The sequence below is a fragment of the Osmia bicornis genome, chromosome 1 (genome assembly GCF_907164935.1).
Source record: "Osmia bicornis bicornis chromosome 1, iOsmBic2.1, whole genome shotgun sequence".
NCBI lineage: Eukaryota > Metazoa > Arthropoda > Insecta > Hymenoptera > Megachilidae > Osmia > Osmia bicornis.
Genome location: NC_060216.1, coordinates 7016037 through 7036859, shown reverse-complemented (window position 1 = coordinate 7036859; position 20823 = coordinate 7016037). Strand labels below are relative to the sequence as shown.

Genomic DNA, 20823 nt, shown 5'->3' with positions numbered 1-20823 from the left:
GAGGATTCGTAGCGTTCAATTTGCATTCTAAAGTCCTGGCCGATGCAGAAGAAAGAAGAGGAGAGCCCTCTCCGCCTCACGGCGCTACTCTCCACCGGATCTCCTTGCTTTTCCCTCTCCCTTTCTCTCTCTCTCTCTTTCCTTCGTTTCCTTCCTTCCATTTGTCCCTTTATTATTTATACAGGGTGTGCAAACGAGTCAGACCGTAGGGATCTCCGGCTGACTGGCAACGTAAACAGGACAGCAGTCTCGATAAACCTAAATTGAAAGATCAGTCTAACCGCTAAACTGGTTTCCTACCAATTGAGTAATGATTCGTTTCAATTCCATTCTATACATGGTGTTCAACTGTTAAAGGGTAGGTACGGATAGTATCTTGAGAAATTTCTAGTTTAGATCAGAACTGGTTAAACTTAAAACTTAATTGCAAAATTAAATATTTCTTTCGACAGAGAACAAAAACACTTGGGTATCTTATCGAGCTTAGCAATTTAATTTTTCAACGAGTCCCATCTTCGCTGATACGATTCGTCTAATTCCACTTTACGACGAGGAAATTCTCCTCGAAACGATACTTCGTAGTAAATATTTGACTATGAAGTAATTTGTGGACAACGAGATAAGACTCGGTACGGAATACTCTGTTTATTCGACGATTAATCTTGAAACACGGTGTTACCCAATATCCCAGGCTGATCGTTATCCGAAAATATGGGAAGAAGAAAGAAACCGTGTAGCGGTGTCGAAATCTCAACGTTGTTATAAACAGAAACCATAAGCGAACACCATGAGTACGTACAAGATCTGGTGAAGTCGGTGAGGTTAACAGTCCCGGTGCCAGTGCATCGATGCAAATGCTCGAAAATGGTCAGCACCGGTTGTCTTTTTTATTTTTCGGATGCGTTGGCAATTTGATTTCGTATTCCGTCCCTCTGTCGCTTAGCCAACGCATGCATCGAAGGTTTATGGCTCGTATTTCCTCTTTAACGCCGATGTTGGTCCGACCACTGGTGATTCCACTTCGCCCTTTGTGTTCACCTCTTTCTCTCTTCCCTTACGAAACTCTCGTTCTTCCTCTTGTTCTCCTCTTCCGCGACTCTTCGTGGACCGCGTCGTGCTCGTCCTCCCGGTTCGCGGACCCACCGAGCCACGTCTCTTACGTCCAAATCCGTTGGATGGATTCCTGAATTTCGTAATCTCAGCTCGTATCGAAATCCTACGCGTTTATGGACGCGACAGCCGTTTCGTAACACGCGTACCTCTGCTTTCCTCCTCGTTAAAGAGGTTTACGATGTTTCGGGTAGACGCACGGCCCGTTTGTTTAACGTCACCGGCTCGACACACGCTCCCGTTGCTCGTTCGCGGAACCTTCTAATTGACGAACGACCGAGCGGCCCCACGAAATTCGCGTATTTGCTCTAGCAATTTGTAGGGTCCTACGGTGCGCGTTAATTAAACGAGACAGCATCGCACCGGTCCTGTTCGGATAAAAATACTCGAGGCTGGTGACCCCGGACGAGCAGGGATACCAGGTTCAGAGTGAGTCCGAGGGAAAAGAAAGCTTTTTCTTTTTATACAGTTTCTTTATTGTCTTAACGTGTACGGAATAAATTGTATGGAAGGTCTTAAGGGTGCCTAAGCTCCGAAGTCTTCTGGTTCCCCATGGCAAGGTGGTTTTTCCAAATGGTCCCGCGTTTCTTTCGGCATCCAGGGTGGGTCGAAACAGAATTCGAGGGACATCGTCGACGATCGTCCCGTCGACGTATTCAGACGAAAACTCGTCTCGTGGTTCGTTGCGAAGGTTAAAATCGTAACGCTTCTATCCTGGCTGGGTTCTCCGCGCTGTTGTACCGTCCGCACACGAACCGGCCGAGCTTAACATCGGCAAGGCCCCTTGCCAGACCGCAATTACATCCCATAAAGCACGATTGAGACACGGTTCGACCATTATTCTCCCATACAGGGCCGTACAAAAGGGTCTGACCGTTTAACGCGCCCCCATACGAGATGCTCGCTTTCGGAATTTATACACGTACATAGGTAGACGAGTCCGCGTACACGCACGAGCGTGTACTCGACGAACGAAAGCGTGGAAAAATGCGAGAGGAGAGCTCGGGCTGGTCGACGCGCGTCCAGCGTCCACCGGTCAACGGAGTTCGCCTGCGAGGAATCGCAGGCATTTTCTTCCGTAATTGCGACGTACCTTCGTTGTTCTTTCCTCCCCTGAAATACGGAAGGAAAATATTCGCCAGAGGGAGAGAGAGAATTTCGCAGAAAATCCCAAGTCGAGACGACCCGCTCGGGATGAGAGACGAAATGGATAAACAAAGGGTGGCTGGAAAAGGCAGCCGTACCAAGGAGCCACTCGTTTAGAGGCATTCGTGGCGAATGAAAGCGGAGACAAGTTACATCGAGTAGAGCACAGTATTACTTCCCTAAGTGGCGGGAGCTTGCCTCGGTAGCTCGCCACTTGCTAAGGTAGCTACTTGTTTTACGATACGATGCTATTTCTTGACGTGCCACTTGCAGAGACGATACGCCATCGAACGTTTTGCAGCCAATTAGGATTTAACGATTATCAAAAAGCGCGGCACCAACGACTGAACCGAGGTGGTTCGAGTTCGAAACGATAACCGAAGGCTCGCTAATGCGTTCGCGAGAAGGTTTCTTCGGAGCTGGTCGCGATCGTTAGCGACCTCGAGCCGCGGGCGTAGATGAAAAAAGGAGAAAAGTAATGAAAGAGGACGAGCGAGAAGAAACACGGTCTGGACGTTCGTTAAATTTTGTCTTCGTTAACGGACTCGTTCCCGATTCTCATCACCGTGTAAACACGTCGAAACTGTTGGACTCGCTGTGCAACTTCCATTCCGTCGAGGAAAGAGTTTCCTGAAGGAGTCCTACCGGAAGGAAACGAAAGAACGAGCGAGAGACGGTTTTTTCTTTTTTCAACCTTTCAGGGTAGAACAACGCGAAAGGAGAAAGGTAAATGTTGATTTAACCGGTGACGTTTAATGATGTCATCAAAATCCTCGAATCCCCTTTCAAAGAAACAATTTCAAAGGGGGAATTTTATAATCGTTCGCCATTAAGCGTTTTTATCGACGATTAGCAAGCTGTGAACAAATCATTTTTCCAACAATTTATCTTTCACGGTTGCTCAACGAAGCGATTGCGCAATTTTATCCTTCCGTCCCTCCAATAACAACAAATACGTGTCGGCAGAGCATCGAGAGAAGATCGTAACCTACGTCTTCTTTGGAGTGAAAGTTGGTCCCACCAGTTTCGTTTCTTTTATTTTTATTTGATCCTCGCTGCTGTTCATCTCGCGGTATGCACCCTAGTATTTTTCGTCCAATTTAGTGGACGGATCCACCGAGAGAATTAGAAACTTCTGATCGCTCTCGGCGAGAGTATAAATGCATAAATTCATGAACGCGTCAACGACCGAGCTGGATTAGGGAAATGGACGGTGGAATTTGCATCCGTACACGGTGCACACGCGTAATTCGTCGCGCTGGAAATGGACACTTCACGTGCTTTTACGTGTGCCGCTGGAGGAGCAGCGAAACGCGTCACGAGAAACTAGAGAATTCCTGTCAAATTTTCGGTATTTCGAAATTGTTCGTTGTTAACTGTAACTGGTAACCGGTCGTTTGAAATTTTCTGCGAACGCATTCTGTGTACGAGTTCGTCGACCTCGAAGGGTTAACGAAAGTTGCGCGTCCGACCGGCATGGACCACCAATGGTCCATGCGTCAGCCGGTGATTAATTATCAAGATTACAGACGCGTCTAAATTGGTTCGAAGCGAAAACTCGAGATTCCATGGCAGAGGGCTGGAGAATTCCTGGTCGCATCAAACGTAAAGATCGTTCGCTTTGTCCCCTCTGCGGCCCTTTTCCTCCCTTTCGGTGGCGTTTCTTTTTTCTCTTTCTCTTTTTTTTATAGGCTGATTCTCAGCCACACTCTGCCTGCATCAGAGACGCTTTAAACGGGGACCAGACACTCGCGCACCTCGGTACTTTCGTTCGAGGCCTTTAATTTGGCACGTGTTCCACTCTTGGCTATTGTTGCCATGATTGTTGGGTGGATCTCTCTCGCTGTCCCTTTCTGCCCTTTCCTCGCATCGTCTCTCCCTTCGTCCTCTACCTTCGTTGGTCGCTCGGTTTTTTACCGGTGAAACACCGTGTACGACCGCTGGTAACGTACCATTCTGTGCGCCCACCGTGGACGGCACGCGTTTCGTTTCTTCGTGGCCGTTTTTCGCGCCGCCGGCGACTTTCCATCGGAACGAAACGTTTCCGACAACTTGAACGCGTTCCATCCTCCTATCCTCGAGCGGGACGCGTTCCGCACGCTAAAATACACCATCCTCGCGAGCGGAAATCGAAGGAAGTTGAAGCTCCGTTCTTCTGGGACGATTGTTAGTCGCTGAAACTCGATGGGTTGTTTTAATCCTTTGACCCTCGTCGCACCCTCGAACGCATTCTGCTCCAATTCATTCTCCCTCCGTGCAATCAGCACCGATTTGACCCCGTTTCCGAGCCTCCGATTCAGAGCACTCGTGTGATTTTCATTTTTCACAGCGACTACTTTTCTTCTCCTCCATTGCGTCGTATAATCCTATTCGTCAAACGGATATATCATCGCGAAAGCAGTTGGTCGTACGATTCCGCGTTCTGAAACAGCAGGACGGCGGTGGAGGAAGTCTCGTTGCGCATCCCACGAGGAGAACGTACGAGAGCTGTCGCCGGAGAAGATAAAGGGTGTCGTGTATACAAAGAAAGCTGGCGGCACGCAGCGCGTGAGGAAGAACGATGGCGAAATTCCCTGTGTACGGTCCGTAAATTCCATACTTTACTGCCTGTCGCCGGTGAAATCGAAGCATATTATTTCAACGGAGCACGCGGGATCATCGTAGGTGGAAAGAAGACGGAAACGAAACTTAATGTCTTTCATTACGAGGATAAAATGTCTTTCGTCGAGGGGATGTTTCCCTCCCAGGGAAAGGTTGATCGAAACGCGTTTCGCAAACTACACCACCAGATACCGATCATCCTCCTCGAATTCCTCGAATATTCTTATTATTTGATTACGACGACGGGTTTCCTCTTCGAACAGCGTTGGGAAACATTTGTACGCCTCGACTTTCGTGATAATATTGAACAAAAATTGCTCTCTGATAGCGATTTCACTTGGAATCAATTTGACACGTTATTTTTTACTGTACTGGAATTTGTTTTATCTATACCTCCTGGAATTTAATAGGATTGCTTGTGATAAGTGGCGCGGTAATCAGTTTCAGAAATCTCTCTAAAAGATATTCTGATCGAAAATATATGTAGCAAGAGGAAGCTTTGATATCCCCGCATTTTAGTACCTACGTACATTGAAATCGATTCGATGCAGAAAATAGAAGCTTAAATCCGTTCGATTTGAAACGTCTAAATATACAGGGTATTAAAAAATACCCTGAAGACCTATACACCGATGGATAGATCACGAAAAATCGAAGTGAAAAGTTATGTAGCATTTTTCGATGGGATCAGTAGTTTAGCCATATTTCGTTGTTGAAAATTGAGAAAATTGACCAATCAGCGCGCAGCTTGAATGGCAAGACCGACGCATGCGCCGAGAGTTTAGTGGAGATGGAATTAATTAATTATTTAAATAATTCAAACATTGTTTGCTATTGTAAAGATAGCAATTTTATGGTTTTTTTGGATATGTTCGAATTGTACGTGTACAATTTATCAAACCGTTTAATAAATTGAAACAATTGGGTATGACCCACTAATAGATTAAACAAACAAATAATTTGCCCAGTAGACTCTCGGCGTATGCGTAAGCGCGACGCTCAGCAGCGCGGCTCGTAGGCGGCAGAGGAGATTTGCCACTCAAGCTGCGCGCTGATTGATCAATTTTTCAATTTCCAAAAACGAAATGTGGCTAAACTACTGATCCCATCGAAAAATACTACATAACTTTTCACTTCGATTTTTCGTGATCTATCCACCGGTGTAGAGGTCTTCAGGGTATTTTTTAACACCCTGTATATCTACCTACGTCCTGAGTGTACCCTTTTGCATGAAATAGTATGTGTTTAGTAGAACGGGGGTGGCGGGTCGCTGGTTCGCCGGGACAGGTTTTCGATTAATCTGGGAAACTGTGATGGTTTGCAGGAGCTGAAGGAAAGCTTCAATTACGGCTTGTTCTGTCCGCCGGTGAATGGAAAAGCCGGAAAATTCTTGGACGAGGAACGTCGCCTGGGCGATTATCCCTTCAATGGACCCGTCGGCTACTTGGAGGTAAGAGACACATTTTTCTTTTCTTTTTTTTAACTTTGTTTCCTCGATGCGTCCGTTTGCGGAAAATTATTCCAAAAATTCTTAACCTAAAGAGTCGTAGCCTCAAATCCTTTGAAAGAACCTCGAAAATTTATCGCGTCGTGAATATCTATATGTAAAATCAAATCTCGACTAATCAGATTCCGGGTAAGGTGCGCCGCTGCTAATGGGATAATCTGAATTTTCATCCCTGACCTCCGCGACTATTCTCGTGGCGAATAATCGTCGATAGAGAAAGGTTGAATGCGGGGGTTTAAATAGGCTCCGGGGGTGCATTGACGCGGTCGAAAAGGTTATTTCAGCTACAAGATTGCCCGGTCCCATTGACGTGTCCTCTCAAAGGGAACGAGAGAGAGAGAGAGAGAGAGAGAGAGAGAGAGAGAGAGAGAAAGAATCGAGAAAAAGGTTTTGCTTGTGAATATCAAGGGGTTTGCTCGACAACCGACAGCTACCACGTTTTTTCTGCGTCCCTCGGGTCAAGGAGGGTCCGTGGCTATTTTTTCCGCGAGTCTATTTTTTTCTCTTCACCTGGCGAGCGGAAAACAGTGCGTTCTAGTCGATCGAGGAAGAAGGGTTGCTCCTGACCGTGGTGGAATAACAAGCCTTGACGCGTGTTGAACACTTCCTTCAAGTGCATACGTTCTTTTTTCGACGAAATAATCATGGCTTTGAGATTCAGAAAGAACTCGTTCTCGGACACTGAAGATTCCGTGGCGGAAAGCCCGATTCATCTGGATAAAATAGTAACTCTTCATAATTTAACCCTTTAAAATCCATCTGTCATCTCGCACACTGTGCACTTGATCATTTCCACTGTGGCACTGAAACACTTTCACAGTACGAGTAATCATGATTAATAAGACACACAGTAGTATAGATTATTGCGAATATTAACGCGTCGACTACCGTAGTGAAAGTGGCTATATGTGGTAAGGCAAGTCATTAAGAACACAGGCACTTAATTTTTTATCATATATTCCTGTATTTTATTGGTACAATATTAAAATTACTTAATAATTTAATTTTTTTATTACATTCAATTTGTTGCATTATCGATGCATCGCGACCACCATGTTGCATACATCCGCTTTCCCTATGACGGTCAATCTATTAATAGCCAGCAATAATCAATACATTAATTACATTACATTAATGGCAGTTCTAAAATCTAATATCCTTCGGAATATTCGATTTGCTGCGTGGCAAGGTAAAACTTGCCGATTAATTGAAAATAGAAAAAGAAATAGTTGGCTCGTCGAAGGCGATGCACTCGAAGACACGCCTGCATCCGAGAGTCGTCGATCCTGGATGACTGTTTGAAACGGGAATTTGCGAAAAACAAATAATCCCACGGTTGGTTAACGAGATCTGGATGCTGGCCGTGGTGTGTTTTCTTGCGTAACCGGATCTAGTTCTCGTCTCGGTGTTCGCGTTCCTGTTGTTCTTCTCGTCTCCGTCGAGGGCTTCGATCGGTTCCAGCGCAGAGAGGATTCACTTTCCCGACTCCGTTTGCTTACCTTTCGAGGCTCGTTCAGCTCGCACGAGTTACAAATTATCCGACACGTTTGTCACCTGCGAACGAAAGAGTCCGTTCGACGAATGGCTTCGTTCCGGTTTCCTCGTTCCCTGACCGCGTATTCGATCCACCCGGTGCGCGCCGCTCGTAATTCCAACCATTCTCGCTCGCAGTTCGCCGAATTGCACGAAAATCTAGCTAAAATTTCGCGAAACCATCTGACCGAGTTACCTTGCAGAGGAAAAACGAACGATCCATCGGTTAAAAGGCCAAGAATGATCGATTTTTCTCTTCTCCAGGCGCGACCTTGATCCGCTTGAAGAGAGCCGGAGGATTTTCAGCTCGTCCATTTCGCGAAATATTTCAACGTCGAGGTGGAAGATGTAGATAAAGTGCGAACGTCTGAAGATGGAACGCAGCGTGTTTTACTTTTCATCTTTTTTCTCCCCCCCCCACCACCCTCCTTTTTTTTCTTATTTCTTCATCTACCTCTCGTACCGCGGCTAAGTTGCACGCAATAACGCGGATAGAAATAAATACGAGAGGTTAGACAGGCCCATAGATCACACCTGTATTCGGTACCATCGGTGTTCGCAACAGCCTTCTTTTTTTAAATTTTTTATTATTTTATTTTTTTGTTTCTTACACTCATCGATCCAGGGTTGCGCTGGCGAGTACCCCTCGGTTCTCGTCACGCGAGATTCACTTTCAGGGACGAGCTGACTCACGACTGATAGCCACTTCTAACTACCTACCACGGTGTCACGTTCGTCTCGCGAAACACCTAGGCTCGATCGTTGACCACCATTCACGGGCGGGCGTATCCATTTTGAGTCGTCCTGTAGACGTTGAAAGGAATTCGTTTCAGCCGAATAGTTTAGCGGTTAAAGCGATCCTCCTCGAAAGAAGGGGATGACGTATACGTACGCGGTAAGCGTACGGCGTGTCTCTAATTTGCATCGCAGCTCCCTTGATAATCATAATTGCTGCTAACGGTGGTCATTAACGCGGCCGTAGCCGCGATATTGCCTATCCGTCGGTAATCTAACGCTATGAAGTATGACGCGTCCGATAATTACAAAGAACCGGCAAACCACCAGGAAGCGACAGGGTGAATCCCCGTCGAGTCGGGATAATTTTAATACTTCAACCGTTCACCGTTCTCTTGCTATGCATCGTTAGAAGGAAATATATTTAAACAAAAAATAAAATACTACGAAGAAGAATGTCGACGGTATCGCGATGTAGCGATCGAGCAAAACGGGGCCTCGAAAAAGCGTGCGGTACGGTGTCTAGACGTCACGGCCGGACGAAGCCGTTCGCTTCAATCTCCTCGCGCGAGCATCGCGCGAATGATGGATGATAGTTCGGTTAAAGCCATATCGTCGCTTTTGAAATTCGCAGCTCAAGTACAAAAGGCGGGTCTACAAGATGCTGCATCTGGACGAGAAACAGCTGAAGGCGATGCACACGCGAACGAACCTGCGAAGGTTACTGGAATACGTGGCAAACAGCCAGGTGGAGAAGATCGCCAAGATGTGCAGCAAGGGTCTAGATCCTAATTTCCATTGCCAGGAAACCGGAGGTAAGAAGCCGGTTTTCTTTTGTTTTCAATTCTTTCCATAGTCCTGTGTAAACTCTCGCAAAATAGTACGTTTCGTTAAGATAAAAAATTGTAGGCGAGTTAAAGAACCAAATGGGTCGATCATGGATCAAACTGTTCGTCAAACTTCAAGGTTTAAATCGATGTACCGTTGGTGCCGTTTCGCAATAATTTCATGTCACGAAATCGCGTACTTTGGATTCGTTTCAATATTCATTGACTCGTATCCCTGACGACGAGCTTCGAGCCAGAGAAAAAGCAGCTGTGTTATTCTTGCAGAAACTCCATTAACCTTGGCTACCACTTTGAAGAAGCCGTCGAAGGTGATAATAGCCCTGGTGAACGGAGGCGCCCTGTTGGATTATCGAACGAAGGAGGGTTTGACGGCGATGCATCGAGCCGTCGAGAGGAACAGTTTAGAGGCGGTGAAAACGTTACTCGAACTTGGCGCCAGTCCAAATTACAAAGACACCAAGGGGCTGACGCCGCTTTATTACAGCGTTATTTACAAAACTGATCCGATGCTCTGCGAAACGCTGCTCCACGATCACGCCACCATTGGCGCTCAGGATCTGCAGGGCTGGCAGGAAGTGCATCAGGTTAAACGACAATTTCAGTATTCGAAACCCTTTTTGTTCGATTAACACGCGAAGGGTTGAAAATCTGCCATCGTATCCCTCGTTCCTTCGAATTTACAATCTTTTTTTTTATTTTTTTTTCGTTCGCTTACAAACGAAGGGTAGATTTAAAGGACAGAACTGAAGCTCGGTTTAATTATAATCGTCTCCCCTTCGATAATCGATAACTTTGCTGATGTATCTTCGCAGGCCTGCCGCAACAACCTGGTCCAGCACCTGGATCACTTGCTTTTTTACGGCGCCGACATGAACGCGCGTAACGCATCCGGTAATACACCGTTGCACGTTTGCGCAGTGAACAATACGGACTCCTCTTGTATACGCCAGTTGCTGTTCAGAGGTGCCCAGAAAGACAGTTTGAATTACGCGAACCAAACACCGTACCAGGTAGCCGTGATCGCTGGGAACATGGAGTTAGCCGAGGTCATCAAGAACTATCAGCCAGAAGAAGTTGGTGAGTTCCGTCACGATCCCGACATCGAGCAACAGGGATGATTGGCGAAGGGGTATACCGTAGACCAGTTAAATTTCGTGCGATTTTTCAAACGATTTTTAATTTTAATTTAGAAAGGTGTTCCGTTGGTCAAGGTCACAATTGGCCCACCTCCGTTGTTCGAGAGATAATCCATCGGTCAATATTGTTAAATACAACCTTATCTTTAACCTTCGATCGGTTGTACATTGCGTAACAAGTAATAACGAGTACATGATTCCGGCAAATTCGTCTGTTCTTCTTAAATCCATTGTAAATTAGAACGTTCGACGACATCGTTTTACACTCGAGATTACGGAACGCGATCGAGTTATCAGATAATGAAAGTAAAACGAAAAACGTGGACTTCGATCGAGATCGTTCGGGGAACTGTTTGGTAGCACGTCTCGAACAGCTTGGCATGTGCATGCACGTAGTACAGCTTTTGGTGTTCTATTTTTTTTTTTCTCTCTCTCTTTTTCTCTTCTTCATCTTCTCCACCTTGTCGAAGACAACACACGCTTCAGCGCTTGTCGATAGAAAGTAGAGACACTTATGTTAGATTAGACGACTAGTGTACAAATCTCCATATCGTTTATGTACGTATACAGAATTGTGCGTGTATTTGTGTTTCTGTGCTGTGTAATTAAAACGTACGATCTTTGTAACAGTCTGGTGAGATTTTTTGGTGGTGATGGTCTTGTAAGACGTGTCGAGTATTCTTTTGTAACCGTAACGGCAAGTAACGACTGAAGTTTTTTAATCGCTTTTTTGTTGAGTAACTAACGATGCCGTATCTTTGGATCGAGTGGCATCATCGTTGCTGGATTATCGATCGATTTCGATGTATTTAGGTTGGTGTAAAACGTTTGTTGTGTTTCCTTTTCAAAAAAAAAAAAAAAAAAAAATCATTACTGTTTCGAAGATTTATGACTGGAACTTTTTACACCAAACTGATGCGATAATTGTTGGAACGAACTTTGTTCGATCGATGTATCCTGCAGCGTTGAAGTCGCGAGAACAGGTTGATTAGTAATGTTTGGGTAGTTTCGACGTAATTTGTGAGTTTTCATGTGTCATGGTGGACGAATAGAAGCTCGTCCAAAATCTTGCGACGGTGATTGCATCAAAATCATCCGATGCATAAGCTGTGTCTAACTAAAACTGTGACTGATAACCTCGGCCACATTGTATCGTACAAAACAGATACAAGCAAACCGCGACGAATGCGTGACTGTCGCGTGTGCTTCATTCACAGCTTTTTTTTATAGGTGGTACAGACACGTGTAACGCGATGTAACGTATCGCGTAATTGAACGCGAATGATTTATTTGAGTATTGTTGGTGCATAGATGACTCCTCTTTTTAGGAAGAAGTATAGGAGAAGGTTACACTCTAACTACTCTTCCTCTTCTCAAGGAAAATTCGCGTTAAATTACATAATATATTGCAAGTAACGTTACACGTGACTGTACGGATCTGAAGACTAACAACAAGTTGGATCGTTGTTGTTTCTAACACGCGAACGATCACCTGTCGAGTAACGTTTGAGTAGACGCGCGTGGGTGCGTGTGTGTGCACCGGCACAGCTTGCGAGTCCGCTTTGATAAGTTCCGTGGCGATCTTCGATCCGTGAAACGGTGCGCCAAGAATCGTGGGACGATTCTAAAGCACCAAATCAGAAGCGCTAGAACACGCCGTTCTGAAAGCAGCCGTTGGCTCGAAACAAAGTGTCGAGCGACTCGTTGAAAAGTTCGTGTCACCTGTCGGGAAAATCGGTCGTGATATCTTTCGACTCGTGAGAGGAGAAAAAGAAAGGCAGGCGAGTGGCAGGAGAAACGGGTCGTTCGTTTCGAGGAAGACGAATACTTGTAAGGCTAAGTAATCCTTTCTTTACTTAACCTTGCAACCCTCGATTTTGCAGTACCGTTTAAAGGGCCGCCACGCTACAACCCGAAACGACGCTCGGTGGCCTTTGGCGGCGCGTCCACGATGACCACGAGCTGTTCGGCCAGTAACTTGGGCACCCTCACCAGGATACCGTCCGCCGAACAACAGCATCACATCGCTTCCGGAACGACCGCATCCGGCGGTCCTAGCCTCACCAGAACGATCTCGGTGGAGCAGTACACGTCGAGCATCAACGCGGTCACGAGAGTACCGTCCGCCGAGCAATACGCGACCGGCAACCTCACCAGAGTACCGTCCACCGAACAACAACAGTACCTATCCACCGGTACGCTGAACAGAGTACCGTCCGGCGAACAATACGCCAGCCCGATCGCGGCCACGACCGCTTCTACCACCGTTACCAGGCTCATCTCCTCTGACCAATACACCGTGGGTACCGGTACGCTAACCAGAGTACCGTCCACCGAACAATACCCGACCGGTACGCTAAGCAGAGTACCGTCCACCGAGCAGTATCCGAGCAGAGGTTTGTCCGGTGACCAATACACCGGCACGACCGGCTCGATCGCGAGGACCGAGTCGCATCACGGCAGCCTCGCCAGAGTACCGTCCATCGACACAACCAGAAACGACCTACAAAGAATACCGTCCGAGCAACACATGGCCACCGGCAGATCCCTCGAGCAGAACGGCCATCGGATCACGTCGGAGTACCAGAGCCCGAATTCGCTGAGGGATCCTAACGCGAGGTAAGCATAAACTGTCTTTGCGTTCCCTATCGCGCGCGAGAATCGATTGCTCTCGAAATTCGATTTTCTTAGCCCATTATTTTTCTTTTTCCTCCATTCCTTTCTTTGCTGAAGATCGAACCACACGTTCGTCGCCGACGTGCAAAGATAAGAGGAGGTTCGATTTTCATGAAAGGAGGAACGGTGTTGTTATCTTCTTCCATCGCGTATTAATTGGGGTTACTCGAATTCGAAGCAAAGACAATTTACGCTAATCTCGCGAGATTTGTCGAGCATCAACGTTCGACCCTATACGAGTTACGCTCCATTTCAAGATTACCAGCGACCACGGAGAACTATCAGAACGTAAGATTGGAGGGGCTGACAAGGCTGCAAGAACACCGTCTCGAGCTTCAACACCGTCTCGACTTGCATAGAACGATGGAGATGCCGCCGTCGCCGTCGCCGAGCAGCAGGAGTCTAGCTCCTTTCAGCTCGGCTAGCTCGAGCCTATCCGAAGGCAGCAATCAACCGTCCGGCGAAGATTCCGCCAGCATCGTCACAGGTATACCACAAACACACACAAACACACAGGTTTATTTTCTTCGACCTTTAACCACGATCTCTCTCGTCGGACGAGAGAAGGAAAGCACCCAGCACCCTTCAACGAGAGGATCCTCCCTGCTGCCTGTTTATATGGATAATACACGAATGCAAGAATGACGCGAACAAACATAGAGATACAATTTGGACGGAGAGCGAGAGATTATTTTTTATATATATGGCGTGACTCGAACGTCGAACCATCACCATCAAGATCCCGCGAGCTTATTAGCGGATGTAACATCACAGCAACCTAGACTTTCGTTACTGCCACGTGCTGAATAGTTATAGACGAGTTCAATGATGATGAGATTCTTCCTAGATTTAAGGTAGCATCACACACACACACACACACAGACACACACCCGTTCTGAATCATCTAGCGTTGCATGACGTTCATCACTCTAAGGCGACCAAGTTGATTGAACCGCGAGAATGGAACCAAGCCTCCATTTATTCTGTGAATTTCTAGACAAGAGCCTGGGTGACACAGCCTCCGATGTGATCAGCGACAGTTCCGGAGTTGGCACCTCTCAGTCGGACACCACCAATTCCCTCTCCATCCCTGGAACTACCGTCGTCTGCGTTGAAAGCTACAACAGCGGGATCCTGGGACATCTGAACATCAATCAAGGAGACATCCTCGAAGGTATTTCCTTCGTCATCTCGACACCTTCTTTATTTTCTCTTTACTATAAATTTATTTTCTTCTTTTCGTTTTTGTTGGGACAGTCACGGGAGCTACCGACTGTGGTCTTCTCGAAGGAGTCCTTCGCGGTCAGGGCACGGGTCTATTTCCTGCACACTGCGTGCAGGAAGTTAGACTTCGCCATACGAACATCCCGTTGGGTCCTCAGCCGGCCAGGGATGGACGTAACAGAGTATTGGGCCGCAGAGAATCGCAGCACAAGTATTTCGCTACTGCTCCTAGATTGAAGAAACCGTAAGTACCATTTGTATCTCTCGTTGAATTTCAAATACTACGAGACACGCAATTTAATCTGATCGTTTACAGAGTTACGTCCGAACCTCGTACCGTGGTGCTGCATCGCTCGAGGAAAGGATTCGGTTTCGTGCTACGAGGCGCGAAGGCAACTTCGCCTTTGATGGAACTGACGCCGTCTGCCAGGTACCCCGCCTTGCAGTACCTCGACGACGTGGATCAAGGAGGAGTGGCCGACCTGGCTGGTCTTCGAAAAGGGGACTTCCTCATTCAAGTAAGTTGTCTCATTGTTCTTTCGTTTGAAAAGGTGCTGATGCCTGATGCAAATCAACAGGGCGTGCATTATCGATTAACTGCATACGTCGTATATCATCGACGCGATACTTTCCACAGATCAACGGCGAGGATGTCACAACGGCGTCTCACGAGCACGTGGTCGACTTGATCAGAAAATCCGGGGAGCTGGTCCGAATGACGGTGGTCTCCCCGGTTATTAGCCTTCCGAATTCGCAATCGGCAGCCCTGCTGCCAACTAGTCAACCCATTCAGAGACAATACGCGACCCTACCGCGTAAAGGTAACAACAACGTGGTGATCGGTGGTACCCTAGGTAGATCGCCGGCTCCCATGCCACCTCGAAGAGATCCGAAGACCACTCTGAGCGTCGGTCGAGCGCGAGCAAGATCGATGGTCGCTGGACTAGGTACGTTTCACGATGACCGAACATTTTTCTCACACCGGGAGAATCTGTCTGTAAAATTCTACTGTTTCGTAGAAGGTGGCGGCGAGAGGGACGATCGCGACGAGATAACATCGACCGGTGCGAAATCTAGTAGCGCCGAGTCGATTCATCTTCCTCAGCAACCATCGACAGGACCCAACACCGGACAAAACACACCTGTGCAACCAAGAACGGCCAGTATTCGATCGAGACCAACCTCCAGCAGGATCACCGCCGCTGAACTGGAGGTATACAGACCGAAAAATTCACGATGCATACACATCGTAACTACGTATCCTATGCTCGATCTCGATGAACGATGCGCTTCTTGTTCTCCTTTGAATGGCATTGCACGAACGAACAGACAGGCTTCAGCTTTGTCCTTCCTTTCTTTCTTCCAGGAACTGTTTCAGCGGCAGCAAGGTAGTACCAGTGGTCAGTACAGCTCGTCCATGATGAGCTCTCACTTTCAAACTGGTCAAGCTACCAAGTCGCATCCTTCCTCGCCTGCAAAGACCGGAAGGGTATACGCGAGCGTAGCGGAAATGAAACGCAAAGGCAAAGTAAGGACACTTCCCTCGAACGGACATTCCTATTTATTATAGAAATACATATGATCTTTGTTGGTCTGCCTATGTAGCTTGATCGTTCGGACGGATAGGACCCGTAGATATTGGTGTCATAGCTAGTAGACCTTTAACATCTTATCCATCGGACCGTACTTATACGTTATACAAATTAAAATTGAATCTCTTGGGGTTCGATATTCAACTTCCTAATTATAAGAAATCCCTATAAGTTCAATTTAACTCCCTAAAGCAATAATTAGATCTTTCGTTCGGTATGTTGTTACCCCTGGCCCATTTCGAAAGACTTCTCAGAGAAGCTGATAAAGGATTCTCTGATGCATGCATCGGGGTAATAGGTGGCTGTTTTTTTTTTTACGCATGTGTGTTATAGTTTTCTCGCAAACCAGCACGAGTGTACAGCAAGGGGCGTTCCTGGTACGAGAGAGACAACGAGGACGACTTATATTACTGATCGAAAATACTTTGTTTCTAACGCGTCCGTGACTTGCATGATTCCAGGTGACTAAGCCATTTGCTAATGAAAATCCGATGCTCGAAAGGGCATCGGGTATCACCTTCAGCTTAACAAACACGCCTTGCACGACACGAGGTGTACGTGTGCCCGTCTGTGATTGTGCATTTGTCTAGCGAACATATTAATTACCTTGCTTTCACTTTTTAATTACTTTGCTTTCACCGGTATGGTTTTCGCGTGGCATAACGTCACGCCAAACGCTTCGAAACTTTGGGAATGTTACTGTACTTCCGTGTTCCATTAGATGTCAGAAGTTGGCGCTAATTAAAAATGCTTGATTTTAGTTTTAGTATTGTGCACTTGTCGATAGATTAACTTTTCGAGGGCGTTAGAGCAAAGGTGAATAACCCTTTAACCCACACGCTTCGCGTGTTTCCCACACGATTGCGAGATTTTCTGTTACACGTAAACATAGTGCAAGCTACATGCGTTTCAGCTACTGTTTTCTGTGAAGGCTATTTATCTGGACGTAACTTCTGGCCGTGAATCGTCTGTCTTGATCGATATTATCGTATGTTCGCAGTCAAATTCGAGGGTGCGCTTCTTCGGCGGATTAGGCGGTGGTTCCGACCTTCACCGAGATTTCCATAGTACCCCGGACTTAAACGTTCAGGCGCAGTCGTCTATTTTAGCTCCGAAAGGGCATAGAAGTCAAGAGGATGTGAACGCGTTAAATGGCAGAAACGGTCTTCCACCACCGAATCATCCACCGCCTCCACCACCGGTTGGCCAAGTGGTCAAAGTGAACGTGGGCGCGAACGTGCCGGATGTAGTTACACCGGCCTCCGTGTACGATAACATGGCTCACATACAGCAAGTCAAAGGTATCCTACCTACACGTTCTCTTCCGTTAATAAATCATCTATTTTAATTATTTTGTCTACGACCAGTTGCACGGTGCGTCACTGTAACGTATTTCTGTGTAGTCGATTAATCTCCCATTTCCGTTCCATCCAGAACTGGCAGCCGCAACAGCAGATGGAAGCTACGGCGTGATGTCAAGCTTCCGGCCATCGAACAGCGCAAAGCTGTACGCTTCGCCGGAAGACATGAAGACCGTGGGCTACCGTTCCCGTAGCCTTCCGGCTCACACGACTCGCTGTCACGTAAGGAAGTCTCACAGCCTGCGTACACCGAACAACACAACGTTCAAACCGTTGAACAACCAACAAGCCGTGAACAACACCGTCAGCAACAACAACCAGGTGAACAACAATCAATCGGCGAACAATCAGTACGCGCAACCACTGAAGACCAATCGAAGTCACAGCACAGCCGGCATCAGGGAACGAAAGAAGAAGGTGATTGGTACCAGTTCTTCGATTACGAATCTAGCTTCGGTAGCGAACAACAACACTGGAAATACGGTCGCGAACGCCGCGCCTCCGATTCCGGAACCGGATTACAGTCTGTCCGAGTCCGAGAACGACGAGGGTGAGGAGGAGACAGACGACGACGCGGAATCAGAGATCGCGAAGGAACTGGAGAAAGCAGCAGCGAGGGAGAAACTTGAATCCACCAAAGAAACGTCAGGCAACTCGAACACTTCTGGCTCAAGTTCATCCGGCAGCAGTTCGTTGCCGCATTCGTTCAGCGTTGAAGAAATTCAAAAAGTCAGGACACAATTGAAGTCATCGAAGAGTCATCCAAACGACTTCCTGTTGCAGCAGACGCAGCAGTCTTTGGTGGAGGACGGGGACAACAGCTCGAGCGGTGTCAGCTCCGATCAGGATGTACCTGTCGGTCCTCCTACCGGTTTCGACGACACCGCCGCGAGGAACTTGGCGAACGAAACGACACAGCATTCGAGTACAGTGCTGTCGGTCAGCAGCGGCGAGAAAGAAACGAATCCCAAGAGAAGCAGCTACGCTGGCAGCGGATTGCTAACCAGACACGCGGTCAGTTTGGCCCAGCTACCGCCGCCCATTGAAGCCGATGCCGAAGAACAGAGCAGCGACCTATTCGTACCACCACCGCCGGAATTCAACGCTGGTCCCTCAGCTGGAAACGCGGACGAGTTGGTATTCGCTCCTCCTCCTCAGTTCTGCGACAACAAACAACAGCAATCACAGCAGCAGCAGCAGCAACAGCAACAGCAACAGAATCGCGTGAAAATAATTGGCGCTATACCGAAGGTTACCAACAGTCAGGTAAAGGCTTCCGGTGGCCGGTTGCACAATCAGTAAAAGTATCGTCGCTGACAGTCGCCGATGAAAACACGATAGGATCGCCAGAGTCAATTTAATATCTTTCCATTTAACCTCTTTCCTTCGTGTAGAAAATAAAAACAGAGTTCTTTCGATCGTTCAAAGTATCCACTGTTTTTGCAATAAATTTTTCAACCAGCAGGAACATTCGTCGAGGTAAAAGGCAGTTTTTTAAGGAACCGGAGTCTCTGTATCCGTACACTCTTAAGGTTCGAGCGTCGCGTTGCTCGGATCCGTGGTAGTTGAAGGTATTCGATGAATTTGTAAAACCTACAGATTAATAGTAGATTTAAAGGTGCGATACTTTCTACTTCGCACCGTTTCAACAAAGTCCCGTAGCCGTCTCGTGGAATGGCCTAAGGGGTGAACGAGAAAGAAGAAGATCCACAAACCGTACTGTAGCTCGTATAATTAGAAGATGAGAGAAAGAGAGAGAGAGAGAGAGTTCTATGCGATAACACGCGCGAGTGGATGTGTGCGTGAGATGTATTGAACGAACGAAAGCGTAGAGTATATCGGTTTGTTTTTCATGTTTCTATCAAAGTACGAAGCGTGTTTAATACTTTTACATGTAATAACGACCTTTGCCCCTAAACGCCGTTAACTTCTCTCATTCCACCGAATCAGACACACGGAACAGGCATTTTCGACGAAGCAACGCGCATCGTAACTGTTCGCAACACGATTTCGACGTCGTTCGATATCTGTCTTTTCTTTTCTATTAATTTTTATATTTTTCATTGTTTTTTTTTTTTTTTTTTTTTTTTTTTTAAATAAGCGAACTCGTCGAAGTTGCCAGTAATCGTTGAGTAGTTTAGCTAGCGAAACGCGCGATTACGTTTCACCAAGCGTCTAGACACTACCGCTCAAGAGCCTAATTTACATTGTTCTACTCGCAAAGTCATTAGAGATTGTTTCTAGTTTATAATAACGAGTAATAGAGCATCTTAAACGGTGAGCTGATGAAGTTTAATCCGTAAAGCTCGCGATCGCGTTTGATAGAAGGCGCACTTGTACTACGTTAACGCACCACCATTATTCAGCTTGTAAGATAGAAATCGTATTCCTTCCATTCGAAGTCAAGCCGCCGGGAGCCGCGAGACGCGTCGCTGATTTCACGAGGAGTTTCATAGATCAAGCGACGCGACAATTGCCCGAAAAGAAAATCAAAAGCAAAGATATGCCTACAGGATGTTACAAAAGTAATGATCATGGTTTATAAAACTTATTACCTATGAATTTGATTAAGAATTTGAAATGTGGTAGGCTTATTTTTGGGACATAGTTTCTTTAGAATTTTTTCATATTTATATTAGGGAATTTTCAAAAGTTCCTTTAGAACTATCATACTTTTAATTTGCTTTACTCTTTGCCCTTCAGTTTCGTAGTCTTAATTAATCTTGGGGACTTGGTTTGATTACTACTTTCAAAACACCCTGTACCCGTAATAGATTTATCTCCTGTACATAGGAATGATGTCGAATGGACAATTACTTGAATGTTTGAACGAAGGATAAAGCATGATCTCGCGGCTCTCGGCCACACTGCTACACATTGTATATAATTGCTACGTATTGAATATCTTAATAACGATGGGAACGATTATTATCAATCAATCAGTTTCACAATCAACGCGTTAATTAGATCAATAAGCCCGCGGTTATCCATTGAAAATGCAACGTCCTTCCTAATTATTGTTTCTATGCCTTTTCAAGTTCAATCATATTCATAGACAGACAGCGAAATATTGATAATTAAGTCAGCGCACATGCTTGTGTTTGAAGCATGAACGAAAGAAACAGTTTCTCGAGTCGAGGGTGAATCGTTCTAAAGATAAGTATTAAATGTTCCTTAGATATATTTTATCGTTTGTTTCCGATCGGTAAACACGAAATGAAAATGATCGCCGATATTGTATGTCGTCGTCTGTGAAGCTCGATCGACTGGTTGATTCGGGTCAGTAAAGCAATATTGTACGCATTACAACGGCTCGTGTAAACAATAAACCGTTTCAGAATGGACCTGTTCTTC

At 46.4% G+C, this 20823-nt stretch overlaps 1 protein-coding gene across 10 annotated transcripts in view; it reads left to right on the top strand.

Moving 5' to 3' along the window:
- Window positions 1-20813, top strand: part of LOC114882287 (SH3 and multiple ankyrin repeat domains protein 3) — a 96094-nt gene extending 75281 nt beyond the window's left edge. For 5 of the 10 annotated variants that reach the window (XM_029199190.2, XM_029199178.2, XM_046287639.1 and 2 more), the window contains 14 exons: window positions 6182-6307; window positions 9267-9447; window positions 9745-10064; window positions 10293-10557; window positions 12500-13235; window positions 13550-13779; window positions 14290-14466; window positions 14550-14760; window positions 14833-15034; window positions 15154-15463; window positions 15536-15729; window positions 15883-16044; window positions 17109-17409; window positions 17543-20813. In XM_029199190.2, coding sequence (XP_029055023.1) covers window positions 6182-6307; window positions 9267-9447; window positions 9745-10064; window positions 10293-10557; window positions 12500-13235; window positions 13550-13779; window positions 14290-14466; window positions 14550-14760; window positions 14833-15034; window positions 15154-15463; window positions 15536-15729; window positions 15883-16044; window positions 17109-17409; window positions 17543-18771 — 4644 coding nt within the window. In that variant the 3' untranslated portion in view covers window positions 18772-20813. Of the gene's footprint in view, window positions 1-6181; window positions 6308-6930; window positions 7090-9266; window positions 9448-9744; window positions 10065-10292; window positions 10558-12499; window positions 13236-13549; window positions 13780-14289; window positions 14467-14549; window positions 14761-14832; window positions 15035-15153; window positions 15464-15535; window positions 15730-15882; window positions 16045-17108; window positions 17410-17542 lie in introns of those variants that run through there. The other 5 variants (XM_029199201.2, XM_029199199.2, XM_029199186.2 and 2 more) reach the window with 4 other exon arrangements.
- Window positions 20814-20823: the final 10 nt, after the last annotated feature.